Source organism: Schistocerca americana, chromosome 7 (assembly GCF_021461395.2).
Source record: "Schistocerca americana isolate TAMUIC-IGC-003095 chromosome 7, iqSchAmer2.1, whole genome shotgun sequence".
Classification (NCBI taxonomy): domain Eukaryota; kingdom Metazoa; phylum Arthropoda; class Insecta; order Orthoptera; family Acrididae; genus Schistocerca; species Schistocerca americana.
Window position 1 is genome coordinate 394,735,658 of NC_060125.1, and position 15,600 is coordinate 394,751,257.

General features: G+C 38.2%; 1 protein-coding gene across 2 annotated transcripts in view; it reads right to left on the reverse strand.

Annotated features, from left to right (window-relative positions):
* Positions 1–2,603: 2,603 nt before the first annotated feature.
* Positions 2,604–15,600, reverse strand: part of LOC124622591 (NAD-dependent protein deacetylase Sirt6) — a 60,864-nt gene continuing 47,867 nt past the window's right edge. Inside the window, exons 5-6 of one of the 2 annotated variants that reach the window (XM_047148341.1) lie at positions 5,717–5,840; positions 2,604–3,398 (exon numbers count right to left, since the gene is read on the reverse strand). In XM_047148341.1, the coding sequence (XP_047004297.1) occupies positions 3,036–3,398; positions 5,717–5,840 (487 nt within the window). In that variant the 3' untranslated portion in view covers positions 2,604–3,035. The remainder of the gene's footprint in view (positions 3,399–5,716; positions 5,841–15,600) is intronic. The other variant, XM_047148340.1, reaches the window with a different exon arrangement.

Consider the following 15,600-nt stretch of genomic DNA (forward strand, 5'->3'; position numbering starts at 1 on the left):
GGTGTCCTTAAGAAGGGACCTGTGAAAGGACAGCGAGATCAAGTTGGACGTAAGGAATTCCTGGAAGGTGATAAGGGAGCAATTAGGTGGATGCAGAGAGGATCACAGTTCATTGGTGGTAGGAACTGGAAGAGGAAGGCTTCAATGCTGAGGTTAGTTGTGTTTGGCTGGAGGGATTGGTTGCAAAGAAGTGTTTCCTTTGCAGGAATAAGCAGAAGGATAACATGTCCAACAAGTTTCAGCTCTGTCCACATTAATACCAACAGCCACCATCAATACAGGCATTTTGACAGCTGCTATCCCTTCCCCACCAAAATGTCCCTCCTACACAACCTGGCCACCCAAGGACAGTGTATCTGTAGTGACAAGGACTACCTTTCCCAGTATGCTGAAGGTTTCACAAAGGCCTTCACAGACAGGCGCTATCCCCAGACCCAGTCTGCATACAGATTTCCCATGTGATTTCCCCACTCACCACCAATCCTCCCACCACCCCCAAGAACCAGCTACAAAGGAGTGCCCCCTTCATCACACAATACTACCCTGGACTGGAACACTGAACCACATCCTTTCTCAGAGCTTTGATTATCTGTCATCATGCCATGAAATGAGGGACATCATACCCAAGACCTTTCCCAACCCCTTAAAGTAGTGTTCTGTAACTCACGTAACAACAATGCAACATCGTATTCCATCCCTATGCTGCTCCCAATCCCAACACCTTGCCACAGGGATCATACACCTGTGGACACCCAGTGCAGCACTTCCTTCTCCCATCCTCTCTGAAGCTTATCCTACTCCATCAGACACTGGGCTACATGTAAAAGCAACCATGTCATATACCAGCCATATTCTGCCAACAGACTGCTTTCAACTCATTATCAGCACAGCAGAATTTAAGTATCTGTTGATGCCATCCATTTTCATTTCCAAGCCTTGTTGGGGATTTCTTTTATTGTCTAATTTGACTTGTCTCTTGGGAGGTCTACAAATGCTGCTTGCTATGTTTTCCATTTTTTCTGCTATTTATTCATCTTAGCTCTGGGCTCCCGAAGTCAGAATCAACAGAAGTTGGACATCTTTTGGCAAACAGTGTATGGGCTACTGTTTCTGCCTAAATTTGTGAAAACACAATGTGCTGCTACCCAGTTGTTGCAATTTGTCTGTCACTTGCAAACGATGAGTTTCAGTATTCCCAGGCTTCAATTTCCACAAAATAACGTAATTATTAGTTACCCTTGCACAACTAATCACTTCCAGTCACAATTATCTACTGTTTCTATGGCTGCTGACAACAGTTAATTTTTGACTTCTGTTTATTCTCTGTAAGCTTGCTTGTAGTGCTTTTCACTAATGCAAACGGCAAGCATTCAACTGCAGAATAAAGATGAATTTGTAAGTATCAATACAAAAATATATATGTTCAATTTAATATGAGGCATACTTCTCACAAAAATGAACAGCTATTTCATTCTGTTCAGTCCTAAATGGTAAACTGAGGCAGATGTAACCTGAAAACTCAAATTATATTACTGAATAAATAATAATAATTGTTGTTATGGATATAGACTGAAGTGGTGAGTGAAAATTTGCACCAAGGCCGGGAATCGAACCCAGGCCTCCTACATACCAGGGAGGTGCATTAGCCACTAAGCTCCAGTCTATTTAAACTCAGTAAAGTCTCTGAAATTGGGTCTTTTCATTTGAATAATAACTGTGTTATGCACAGTACAAATAATAAATATTTGAGGTCTGTTGAAAAGAAACGAGGTTTCTCGCATTGCTAAGGAACTACTCGTCATGGTGTATGAGTTTGCGGCCTTGAATAATGCCCCTGGCAAGTTTTAACTTGCTCAATCATCAGTGGCAATGAAAGTCCAGTTTATTATTGATGTGCTCTTGCCCTCTGCCTGAAAATGTTGTATATGAAACTGACACAAACAGATCAAGGAAACAATGCTGTACATGTACATAATTACAAAATATATTCAATTACTTCACAGCAGGATCCATTGGAATCTACATATGTCTGTATTTGTTTCCTTTTGGGCTCCAAATATTTATGCATGTCATTTTCTTTGCCATTTACACCTTACTGTACATTGCACGCACACATCTGTTGTAAATTGCTTGTTGTCCACTGCCACTGGGTTGACTGGGAAGTTAAAAACTTGTCCCAGCAAAAGAATACTGTTGAAAAAAGCACTAAGGTGCTGCAATATATAGTTCATTGATAGTATAGTGAGATGGTTAATTATTATTATCCACCCTAACAAAACAGAGTTGCAATTTTTTATGGTAGGTTGTCAGATAGTACTCTTGAAGCGCACTCCACTTATTCCATGCAAGTAGTAGAGTTAATGCACTCGTCTCTCTGCACCCCTCTGATACAGCCAAAGAAAAATTTTCACAAACAGGACTATCCCTTCAACTCTTCATATAGCTATCTTTGACTACAGCATACCGATAGTGACATAAGGTAGGTAGATGATTTCATTTGATAAACAGGACAAGAGCTTTCTATATTCAATGCTTGAAAAAAATTATTTATAAGGTTTTTAAATAATTTATTATTAAGTATTGACACAAACTATTACAATGACAAAGATAAAAATCATTGACTGAGCATACTACTCTCCAAACATACACAATTAGTGCAAAAGCACTATCAACACATGATATGCATAAGCTAATGCATAGCATTATTTTAAAAGAAAAGTGCTTCATTGTACTGATCAGATTAATAATTAATCTGACATTATGTATAAGACATCTGTTTCTGTACAAAAACTGTTTCTAAAACTTGAAACTGTACGTAAGATAAATGGAATTTAAAATAACTGGGAACCTGTATCATCACAGTTCTGGCAGTGTAGCCCAAAGTTTAAGAAATACTTAGTCTGTGCACAATAACAATCATCAAAAGCTGGAAGTACTTCCTCACATAAACCTAGCAGCTTATTTATGTACATTAAAATCTTTGTAGAGATGTTAAAATAATAAAAAAAATCATTCATTCTAATTGCATGATACTATCAAGGAATGCCACAATCAGGAATTGCTTCATTTTTTATTGTTATATTTGCAGGAGATTCTCCTTCACAAAGTTCCTTTTTAATTTCTTCACCACAATCTTCCTTCTTAATCTTCTTATCTTCATGTTCTATCTTTTTTAATTTCCGTTTTACTACTCCTTTCTTGTTTTTCATTTCTTCATATAACTTTTGCATTTTTTTTACATTGCGACGTTCGACAGTCCAATCATTTTTCTCATTTTCTGAAGACAGTGTTGGGTCTTTTGTTGGGTCATACTCAGGTATTGGAATGTTCAACGCTTTCATTAGCATATTCATTAGTTCATCAACATAGCAGTGAATTATTAGGTCTGCTTTTTCATCCTGGAATGGGTACATATTCATTTTAACATAAGATTTAAATGACATTACAAATGATACCAATAAGAAACATATACTTAACAAGAGTTCTCATTACAATAAAAATTAATTACAACAATTGCAATTGCAAAATAAAAAAAATAATTTTATAGTGGATAGAAGTGCTACAGAAGAATGCTGAAGATTAGATGGCTAGATCACATAACTAACGAAGATTAGATGGGTAGATCACATAACTAATGAGGAGGTATTGAATAGAATGGGGAGAAGAGAAATTTGTGGCACAACTTGACTAGAAGAAGGGATCGGTTGGTGGACATGTTCTGAGGCATCAAGGGATCACCAATTTTGTATTAGAGGGCAGCGTGGAGGGTAAAAATTGTACAGGGAGACCAAGAGATGAAAGCACTACGCAGATTCTGAAGGATGTAGGCTGCAGTAGGTACTGGGAGATGAAGAAGCTTGCACAGGATAGAGTAGCAAGGAGAGCTGCATCACACCAGTCTCTGGACTGAAGACCATAACAACAACAGTGGATAAAAAATAGACTGTTTTAAACATTACCGTAACTACATGAGTAAATGTTAGTAGTTTACATCCACTTAGTTCAAAGTGACATACATTTAATGTCTTATGTATATATTGAATTGTCTCTCTTATGTAACTCATCTCTAGAAGGAGAAACTTCCCTCCCACCTTCCTCCACCTTTACCCTGCTTTTTCCCCTGGGATATCGTAAATATTTTGGCCACTGCTGCTGTGTATGAAGTTCTCGCTCTAACCAGGTAAGATCCAAATCCATTGGCCAGCTAACGGCTCGATGTTTGATCTCTTTCATGTTTTATCTTTTCTAGTGTCATTTTAAATAGTAATATTCACATTTCTTGTTTTCAACTCTGCTTTGACAGCATCAATCACAGCTTTCAGATCAGTGGTCTACTTCCCTTTTTTGTATAACAAAACACACATGGAAAATCCTCAGTGAGTATCCCATTCTCTTTTGCACTGCAATACACTACAATAATCCACAACTTCACAATTTGTAGAAATTCAAGCAAAAACTGGGAGAAGTAAAGATAAGCACACAGTTAATACACTGAGCTGCTACACGCCAATAAGATTCAGAACATGTATCTTAGTTTTTAGATGATTTCCACAGAATGCGTGTTCAAGAACTGAATACAATGTTCAGTTTCTTCTTCATGTGCCTATCAGCTATTGACACGTTTCTCATTAATGTGAAGTGGTTGTCTTTACTCATTTGATGTCTTTATTTTCTAATCAGATACTCCCATTGTCATATTAATTTGGTTTACATCTATAGTCTGCAAACCACTGTGAAGTGTATAGCATAGCAATCATTTAAATGACTGTGTGCACTGAAATTAACCTAATCTTGTCTCTGCAGCAATCAGTAGTCATCAATCAAAATAGATGTATTATCACAATCAGTAAAATCATTCAGGCAGCCCACTTCCCTCACCTGATCATAGGAAATCTCTATCAAGTAATTCTTAATCTCACCCCCCCCCCCCCCCCCCCCCCACCCATTCCATCTCAGTCTGGACTCCTTTATCATCTATCTTGCCTTGAAGATAGCAACACTGTACATTATGATGCACATACACCATCCAGTCAAGACTGGATTAATAAAAAATAGAGGAAAGTTAAGATGGTAGCTTTAATGCTTTGGGTGATCAACATTGTCTCCCCCCACTTGAGTCAATGCACAGAACATTTGCACAATTATGTGAAACTGTCAGAAAAGACCTTCTTTGGGATGTTGTTCAACACACTCTTCATATTCACTTGGATGTCAGTTATGTCATCAAAGTGAAGACACTTCATATGAATTTCTGCACTTTCGTCATTTTGTGGTAGATTGGTATTGACAACACCAAGTCTTGCCACCTATGGTGATTTTTCCAGGAAAGAATTGTCTGCATGTTGCACTTCAATCACGTCATGGGACATGTCCATGCATTGTCATTTTTGTTTGCAAGTCAAGGTGTGCATGACAAATTTCACACACAGTGCTTCCACTACTTCACACTGATCAAATGCACATCTCTTATTTACAGTTGTTTCTTCAAGCTGCAATCATAGTTACTGCACAAACACGGTTTACGTGCCAAGAATAAAATCGGTCACAGAATAATCGGACAGACATTGTATCAGACTGACTGTTACCATAATAGAAGATCATTAATGTAAATTCTTAGAAAAATAAAAGTACTTGGTGAGACACTACTGTAAAATGTTGGAACAGCAATTCAATGGAAATAATTTTTTCGAATTCCTAAAACATCTACAAAACTTACATGTTTAGTGGGTTGTAGATTGCAGATTACAAGGCGTCCACCAAATTTCTTCGTACTGAGTGGTAAGTTTCCACTTGGAACAATCTGAAGTGTGGTTCCAAGAGTAATACTTAGATCTGCTAGGCTGTTCACAGTTCATATTAAGATCAGTAGTGTAAAATTTGGTACTACACTTTTATACATGTATATACAACTTTAAAATATTGTTAAGGACATATACATGGAAAAACCAATGACAGAGCTTCACTTCACTGAGTTACAGTTACTCTAATAACTTATTAATAAACTTTATGGTGCTCCACATTTTTATTCCACAGGGTCATTTTAATATTTATATGAAGAGATATAATTATTTTTCTGAACTTTACTAATGCTGATCAAGTCATTTAGGCTTTTGTACCTGCTAACTCAAGTGTTAACCATAATATTCACTAGGCATCACATTGCTAATGCTATTAAAACAATGTTTATGTTTAAATATGTTGACCCTTGTACTTTATAACAGAAACAGGATATTATGGCATCTAAAAAGTTTAGGTAAGTTGTTCCAGTCTGCTTTGAGAAAATTTTGTTATTTACTTAAGATAAACAAATTAAAATTAAACATTATGTATACAAATGGTAGTCACCCCTGTTTACACCATGGAAAATTAATGCTTTCTACCCTGTTGTTTTAGCAATCTGTCAGAGACAACTAAGAATGTGAATCTTAAATAGACACACCAAAAAAAGCTTTGCATTACCTCGGTTCTGAGGGTTCCGGAACTTGTACGGAAAATTGGAATAGAGATCAACATAAACATCATTTCCGCCCTTTTGACTGCTCATGAAAACCACACATTGCATGTTGTACCACCATACAACGAGACCTTCAGAGGTGGTGGTCCAGATTGCTGTACACACCGGTACCTCTAATACCTAGTAGCACGTCCTTGTATTCGTCTTAGCATACTATCCACAAGTTCATCAAGGCACTGTTGGTCCAGATTGTCCCACTTCTCAATGGCGATTCGGAATAGATACCTCAGAGTGGTTGGTGGTTCATGTCGTCCATAAACAATGCTTTCAATCTATCCCTGGCATGTTCGATAGGGTTCATGTCTGGAGAACATGCTGGCCACTCTAGTTGAGTGATGTTGTTATCCTGTAGGAAGTCATTCACAAGATGTGCATGAAGGGGGCATGAATTGTTGTCCATGAAGACGAATGCCTTGCCAATATGCTACCGATATGGTTGCACTATCAGCTGGAATCCATGTATTGTATGGCCGTTACGGTGCCTTCCATGACCACTAGCAGCATACGTCGGCCCCACATAATGTCACCCCAAAATGACAAGGAACCTCCATCTTGCTGCACTCCCTAGACAGCGTGTCTAAGACATTTACCCTGACTGGGTTGCCTCCAAACACATCTCCAAAGGTTGTCTGGTTGAAGGCATATGCGACACTCATCAGTAAAGAGAACGAGATGCCAATCCTAAGCGGTGCATTTGGCATGTTGTTGGGCCCACCTGTACTGCGCTTCATGGTGTCATGGTTGCAAGGATGGACCTCACCATGGACGTTGGGAGTCAAGTTGTGCATCATGCAGCCTATTGCGCACAGTTTGAGTCGTAACACAACGTCCTGTGGCTGCACGAAATGCATTATTCAACTTGGTGTTGCTGTCAGAGTTCCTCCGAGCCATAGCGGTCATCCACTGCAATAGTAGCATTTGGGCAGCCTGAGCGAAGCATGTCATCGATAGTTCCTGTCTCTCTGTATCTCCTCTATGTCCGAACAGCATCACTTTGGTTCACTCTGAGACACCTGAACACTTCCATTGTTGAGAGCCCTTCCTGGCACAAAATAACAAGGTGGACGCGATCGAACTGCAGTACTGATTGTCTAGGCATGGTTGAACTACAGACAACATGAGCCGTGAACCTATTTCCTGGTGGAATGACTGGAACTGATCGGCTGTCGGACCCCTCCATCTAATAAGCACTACTCATGCATGGTTTTTTACATCTTTGGGGAGGTTTAGTGACATCTCTGAACATCAAAGAGACTGTGTCTGTGATACAATATCCACAGTCAACGTCTGTCTTCAGGAGTTCTGGGAACTGGGGTAATGCAAAACTTTTTTTGGTGTGTGTATATTACCAAACCTTGGTATCACCCCAAAATTAATTCCACACACAATGTGTGTGGGTGTAAAAAGCCTGTACCATCACACATAAAAACAATAGTGACAGAATTAAATGGTTTAGTTAGGTATAGGGAACTTCTGCATTCCAATGCCAAAGTGCCCATTCCATTCTTTACTGTATGAAGTTGTAGTAATTTCATAATGAGTGGCTCAGCTGGACAACAGATTGAAAGTAAAACTATGCAGTATCATGACGTGGCATTGGCGATTGCATTCTACTCTGTACTATATAGACCTTAATACTGTGGAAGGAATAACTGTTGAATTTTCAATGTTTCCAGAAACTCTGTGCTCTGGAGGAAGTTAATCAGCAGAGAAATGAAAGTGTTATCCTAAATCACAAACAAGGGGTAGCCTCTATATGCGATGTCTTTGTTATTACATGTGGTATGAAAATGTTATCCGAAATCACAAACAGGCAGTAGTCTGTATCTGTGATGTCTTTGCTATTACGAGCAGTAGTCTGACAGGTGTGTCCTCATTGATGAATTGACTAAGGATGAGGCAGGAATTAACTGTGAACTACACTAACGACCATGACTTTGAGTTACTTTACATTAAACATGGAAAGCTGGGGCAGACTGGATAGTGATGCATCACATTTATCTTCCAGTGTTTTGCATTTATAACCGATCCATAAGTCGGATACTGATATGATTACGTTATTGGGAATACAGCATATAGTTTAAAGAGTTGCTTCTCTTTTGTTAAAGTATACGTTGTCTCATGCCACATCACTGATGGTTCTCATTCTTGATGGGATCTATGTGACACAATGTTTGATGAAAGGGGGAAACATAAGAAGGGGGAAAAGTTTAGACTTTCCTCATACAAGTTGTGACATTACCCATGCTTGGATACAATAAAAATAAACTACTTATTATCACCAAAGTTACAACTTCTAACGATAAATGTGACAAAAGAACAGGATAATGCAACTTGTCAGCTCTCTATGAACATCAAAAACTATTCCATATTATTCAGCTTCTCTAGAAAACCTTTATATGCCCAATCTGAATTACACATTTGGACTGTCCTGACTATCACTTAACTTTGTGATATAATAACTGATTATTGAAGCAAAGTAGATTGTAACAACCTGCAACAAACTCTGACACAAACCTAAATTTATATCAAGTGAATTCCTCCTTGCCACATACATGAGGCATAATTACAACAACAGCACAACACTGCTGACTGCTTGCTGATTCCGTAGACACCATAAAATCTTTGGCTAGTTCTAAAATTGTTTCATGTATTAACAAATGAAGCTGTAGTGCAATATTAAAATTAAATTAAAAAAATTGTTTTGAAAAGTAGTATTTATTCAGCAGATGATGAAGGACAAAACACCTAGCTTTACACATACAACTGTAAGACAAACGCATCAGGTGAATTAACATGGGGTGATCATTAAGTCTATCTCTGATTACAAAAAATAATTATTTTAAAGGAATTATGCTAGATACAGCCGTGTGATTTATAGCAGATTATAGTTTAACTCGATTGTTTTACAGACACATTTCTACATTTGCTAAGTTACCTCAGTTACAGGCATTTCAACCATAGGTAGTATTTCCATAAGATGGAGCACTGTCACTCTGGAGGGAATTTGTTCACCGATCTTGGATGAGATGGTACAACATCAGGCCCAGCATACATCATACGTAACTGCTCTTGCCTTTTTTGTGGGGGGTTACATTAAGGAAAACTGGTCCGAGCTGGTGTAGAGGTGGTGACGGAGAGATGTTGACAAAGCCTTGGAGAGAGATTGAGTACTGCCTCTACGTTCTATGCGCAACAAACAAAGCACCTGTGGAACTGTCTCCATAAAGAATACTATGAGTTAAACCACCATTTGCAATAATTCGCTTAGCTGTATTGAGCATAGTTGCTTAGAAATACATTTTTGTAACACTAAAGTATAAATCACAACATATTAATTCACTGTAACTTCAGAAATATTACAGACTCTTAAAATCAATTTTGGAATAAGCAAGAGTATTCCTTAAAGACGAGACAGTGCAACTCAATTCTCAATCACTCTGATTTCATAAAAATTTCATTTATTTTATTTTTATAAGATGGCAGACAGGTTTGTGAAAGCAATAGTGGCTTCAAATGGGGTTGCTATCACATTACTATACATTCAAACAAATGTATTTCTTTTAAGTTAATACTATTACAGGGTGAGCCAGAAGTTATGCAACCTTAAATTCAGAAAATTCTAATCTGCATTGAACAATGAAAACAATGGGTTTTTGACAATATAATGCAATTGGATATGTAAAAATCTACTCATCAAGTGGTGGGCAGAACACAAACATTAAAGGAGGTTATATTTACGCAAGCTTTTGGTACCAGTGGCTCCTTCTTCAGGTGGAAGGGTTGTAGGGGAAGGAAGAGGGGTGAAGGAAAAGGACTGGAGAGGTCTAGGAAAAGGTGTAGATTTTGGAAACTGCGGGTCAGGGGAGGCTTACTGGATGGGACGAGAAGGGAAGCCCCGCCCAGTAAGTCTCTCCTGACCTGCAGTTTTGGGTGATTTTTCCAAAATCCACCCCTTTTTCTAGACCTCTCCAGTCCTTTTCCTTCACCCCTCTCCCTTCCCCTTCAGCCCTTCTGCCTGAAGAAGCAGCAACTGGCACTGAAAGCTTGCCAAATTATAACCTTCTTTTATGTGTGTGTTCTGCTGCTGCTGCTTGGTGAGTAAGTTTTTTATCTATCCAAATACAAAAATTTATTAATGTACTTATAATGTATCCACTCACAATATATATTTTCTCATAACAGATACTGGAAATATCCTCTGTGTCTTGCAACACAAGCATCAACACATTTCTTCAATTAGCTGCTACTTTTCAGATTATGACTACACTTAGGATGAATTTCGTCTTCGATGTTGTGCTTCAGTTGGTTGATTGTGTTAGGGTTATTCTTATAGACTTTATCCTTCAAATGTCCCCAGAGGAAAAAGTCGAGGGGAGCTAATCTGGGGCTCTAGGTGGCTGTACGTCACGTGACATGATGTGTCCTCATAAAGAATTCAGGCAACACTATCATTGTGCTATTTGCTTGTGCACTGTTGCTCCATCTTGCTGCAGCCTGCAGTGCTGTTCAGCAGCCTCTAATAGTGCTACAAATTGCATGATGATGTCCAGGTATCATTAAACTGTTACCACTTCTGAGAAAAAATTGGGCCTACAATTCTTTTGGGCAAAATTGCTGCCAAATTCGAACCTCCTGTGAATGTAAAGAGGTCTCAGAGAATATGTGAGGGTTTTCTGAACTCCAGTTTTTATCATTCTGGCAGTTTATATAGCCACCTAGATGAAACCTTGCTTCATCAGAGTAAAAGACATAATCCAACACACGAATGCTGTTGAGAATAAAATGTTACTAACAGTAACATACTACTTTTCCTTTAACAGATTTTCAAATTTCATGCATAACGTGAATGCGATACAGATGGAGTTTCAGCTTCTCTGTGGCTCTCCAACCACTCCCATAAGACATTTACAGTTTGCTGACACAGTTTTTGTATCAATTTTCTTCATGTACATAGCAAGGATGAGCAAGTATTTTACAATGAGGCACCACTTGACACCGAAGATCAGCTGGAATGTTCACATCCATTCACATTACCAGTTTTTCTGAAACAAGTGACTATGTGTGCAATCCTTGATTTGTTAGGCATCCTTGTTTCAAGAAAAGCTAGAAAGACTGTGATTTGAAGTTACTTTCAAGACGGCGTTACATTTTCTTGGAGATATACCAAGTCTCAACTTTATCTTTGATAAGGATAGAAGCTGAAGTAATGAATTAAAATTTGTGCGAAGGCCAGGACTTGAATCCGGGTCTCCTGCTTACTATAGCCCGATTCATATAGGATGGCACCTCCGCGCATAAGGGTGGAGTGGTAAGAAAGCGTGGAGGGACAAGAAATGTGCAGTGTGGCAGTAGAGAGCAGGCACACAAAGTCCATATTGCCGAACTGCGTTGGTGCATGCAACAGTCAGGCTCATTTGCCTACAGTATGTCATACTACACATTCAAATCTATGAGGGCAATAGTAAATATTAAAACCAATTTCAATCAATTGTCAAGAGAGAAATATTAATTCGCGTCTAGACGACATTTCGTCCACTGCTCCACAGATTTACTCTGCGTGACGTCGGGAGGCGAGAACAGCTGACACAGCTTTGTGAAGATGTAAAGTACAATTTTTCTCAAAATGATATTTGTCTAATGACAAGATCATAGAAACCGCTTGCAATAATTATCATTTATTGCGATTTGAACTGTATTATAAGTAAAAAAATTTAATACATAACAAAATTAACTTTAAGCACAAACCAAAATGGTTTATATTTGCTTCACAACAGCTTCTACTCAATGGAATTTTTTAAAATGTGTAAGGTGTGTCTGGGAATGTGTTTGACTGTAGTTAAGTGTAATCACTGTGCGTAAAAAAGAATTAGTGGCAGAAAAGACTAATGTAAAAAACTATTGTAAAAATGGTAAGTAAGGTGTCATATTTTTCGCTTTTAATGGGCATTATAAGTGTAAACTAGCTCATCCGACATTACAGTGAGAGACCACATTTATAATACATTGAACAAGCACACAATTAACTATCATCTGTGAATAACTCCAGGGAATGCTGACTGATACCACTGAAAACCACCAACATCTCTACAAGTAACAGTTCCTGTCAGTTCCTGTCATTTTAGGGCCTTATCCAGTTCGTGCCTTGAAAATTACAAGGGTTTACAAGTCGAAATATCAGACTTCTGACTAATTTATCCAGCTGCATTCTTGCATATTATTAGAGCATACAACACGGTGGGAGTAGCTTAACTTCTCCTTGGACAATGTGTTGAACATTATAGTCTGCATAATTCCAAGAATATAAAGTCCTAATCAAGAATGTTAGGAAGTTCTCATTCGCATTATTATGTATACAACTGATATGTCGGCACACATTTTTTAAACCATGAGTCTTTAAAATTAAGAAATATTACTTTGCTTCAAAATCTACATCGTAATACCATTGTCACTTCTATTTGAGCCTGTTGCTGACCAATCTGATTGTAAATTTACGATGATATGTTCAAGACTTATATCCATCATCACTTCCCTGTCAAATTCTTCTTTCTGAAGCTTTTCAGCATGCCGTACATACTGTGCCCACGCTACAGGTTGGGTTGTTGTCTATTGCCTCACGCACAAATGATTTAGTGTATGTTATCTTGAATGTTATGCTTTTGTCTCCCACATAACCTTAACTCTTTGACCAAATTAATTTCATGGGGATGCACTGACAGTGACACATGGGTAAATGCAAAAATGTGTGACCCATGCACTTGCAAGGATGTCAAGCTTGTACGTTCTGTCACGTAACTTGTATAAATTAATGAGCTGCAGGAGATTGGCACGAGTCGGGTTTATACTGTGCTTAATATTTTTATTTTTCAGCCAAGGAAAGATATCCCCTTTTCTGACATTTGTACTTGGTTTTGTCTCTGTAACAGTTGACTTATACCTGGCAATGACTGACTTTGAAGAAAGGTATGACAAGAATTGTGAACCACATCACGAAACTGACAGCGTTCATTTCTGAACATTAGTCACTGCTGTTTTTCTTACATGTAAATACAAGTTCATTCTTAGAATCAAAACCAGAAAAAGAGTCAGCATGCAGAATAATTATCAGAGAACCTATTCCCATGAGAACTTTAAAATCGCCAGTACCACCACTCATTTTCCAGCAGATCTTCCTGGAATGATTCTAACTGACCCATGTTTCAACAAGGTCATACACTGTTGAACTACCTCCTTCTCTTGTATTGTAAACCTTTATATAGGATGTAGTTCGTGCTGCAGTATGTCACTTATTTGAACTAAAATCTCTCTTCTTATCATATCTGGAACCAACATCTTTTAAAATTCTTTATATTGATGAAGCGCTTACAATTGAAGCCAATTTTCTCCTGCGTAACTGTAACAAGTTTTTGTGATGTCGGGCATTCATCATTCACATTGAGCACTTTAAAATATTGCTATTAAAACCATGCACTTGCGTTACAGGTTCCTTGTGATTTTGACGCTTTCCAGGCAACACAAAACCAACTTTTTCTACAGTTCCTACAGCTCTGACACTTTTGTTTACAATTATCTTTACAGTTCTCTTGCTGACACCACATGGTTATGGAGTCCATTCTTGTCTCTTCAGTAGGAGAACTGCTTTCAAATTCACATTTGAAAAAGTTATAAATGCGGTAAAAAATCCCCCTCACCTGTTTGTGAACCACTTTACATTTATTGCCGTCACCAGACTTTTTTAAATCGCACTTAAAAATTTACAATACACATTCATAGCTACACTGCTACAAGAAAGAACAAAAAACAACTTCCAGTTGAATGAATAATTCTGTTGTTGTCATGAAGTACGGCAACCGTGCAGCATGTTAGGAGTGAGATTCTTGCTGTCTAGCTGTAACCTGCTGCTAGCTGCTTGGTAAGAGAATGAATAGTTATTGCCTGCCAGTGGCTGGTGGAGGGGGATGTGCAAAACGACTGAAAATTGGGCCGCCTTACTACATGAAATGGACTTTCATAATTTTATTACACTCTATCCTGGATTTTTGAGTGTAAATAGGCAAATGTGCTATCCTATACGCCACCCTGGCACATCTGTCTAGTACACAGAAGATCCAAGTTCAAGTCCTGGCCTTGGCACAAATTTTAATGCATTACTTCAGCTTCTAACCTTATCAAAGATGAAGCTGAGACTCGATATGTCTCCAGGAAAATGCATTCATAATTCCATCAGATCCATCGATCACCTACATATAAGATACATGCAAGATTTGCCCATTATGAACAAAGCTGGGGTGCAATTCCAGTATTTGAGAGTCTCGGCAATTCTGATGATTTAACAAGAGGAAAATCAAGATGGGCTGAGGTGTGAACTCAAGTTCGTGGTAGGGAGAGCAATGGACTAGGGTAATCCATGCAATAGGTCTGTTGATAAAATATCAATATTTTTTCCCAGAAAATACTGTCATCTTAATTTAACAACTTTTCAAATGATTGATACTAAAATGGTAATACTGAGTGGCGATATTTTTACTTTATATCATATTTTTTCACAGTTTTTGGTGAATATTTGAAGTTGTTCTTTTGATATTGTAGTAGAATATAATTGTACTTTCACTATGTGAAGGAGTCTTACTACTTTCTGAGCTTTCATCATGTCCAACCTTCTTTTTGACTGTGTGAAGCAAGAGCACACTAGTTGCATTAAAAAATATCGGCATTCTTAAAAAAGAATTGGTTAAAATCTAAATGACAAGATTGGCTTTCGCGGTGGGCAGAGACATATGAGGGGGAATGCTGACGTAACTGGTGCTCAGCACTACCAACAGAAACTGCAACATTTAGCTTCACCAACCAATTATGACACCACAACTGCTAGGTCACTGGCACTGGCAGTAATGAAAAAACAGGGAAGTCGACGTGAAGTGCTCCAGACAAATCTGATATGTGATGAAACCAAGTGACAGACCCATCGGACACCTTTTTAACAAGGGAACACGCATCATTTTGCTTGCAATTCTTGCTATATGGGAGATAAGTAGGCTGAGTGCTTGCTGATGAACGGAGTATCTAACAATTAATCGATACTTAAA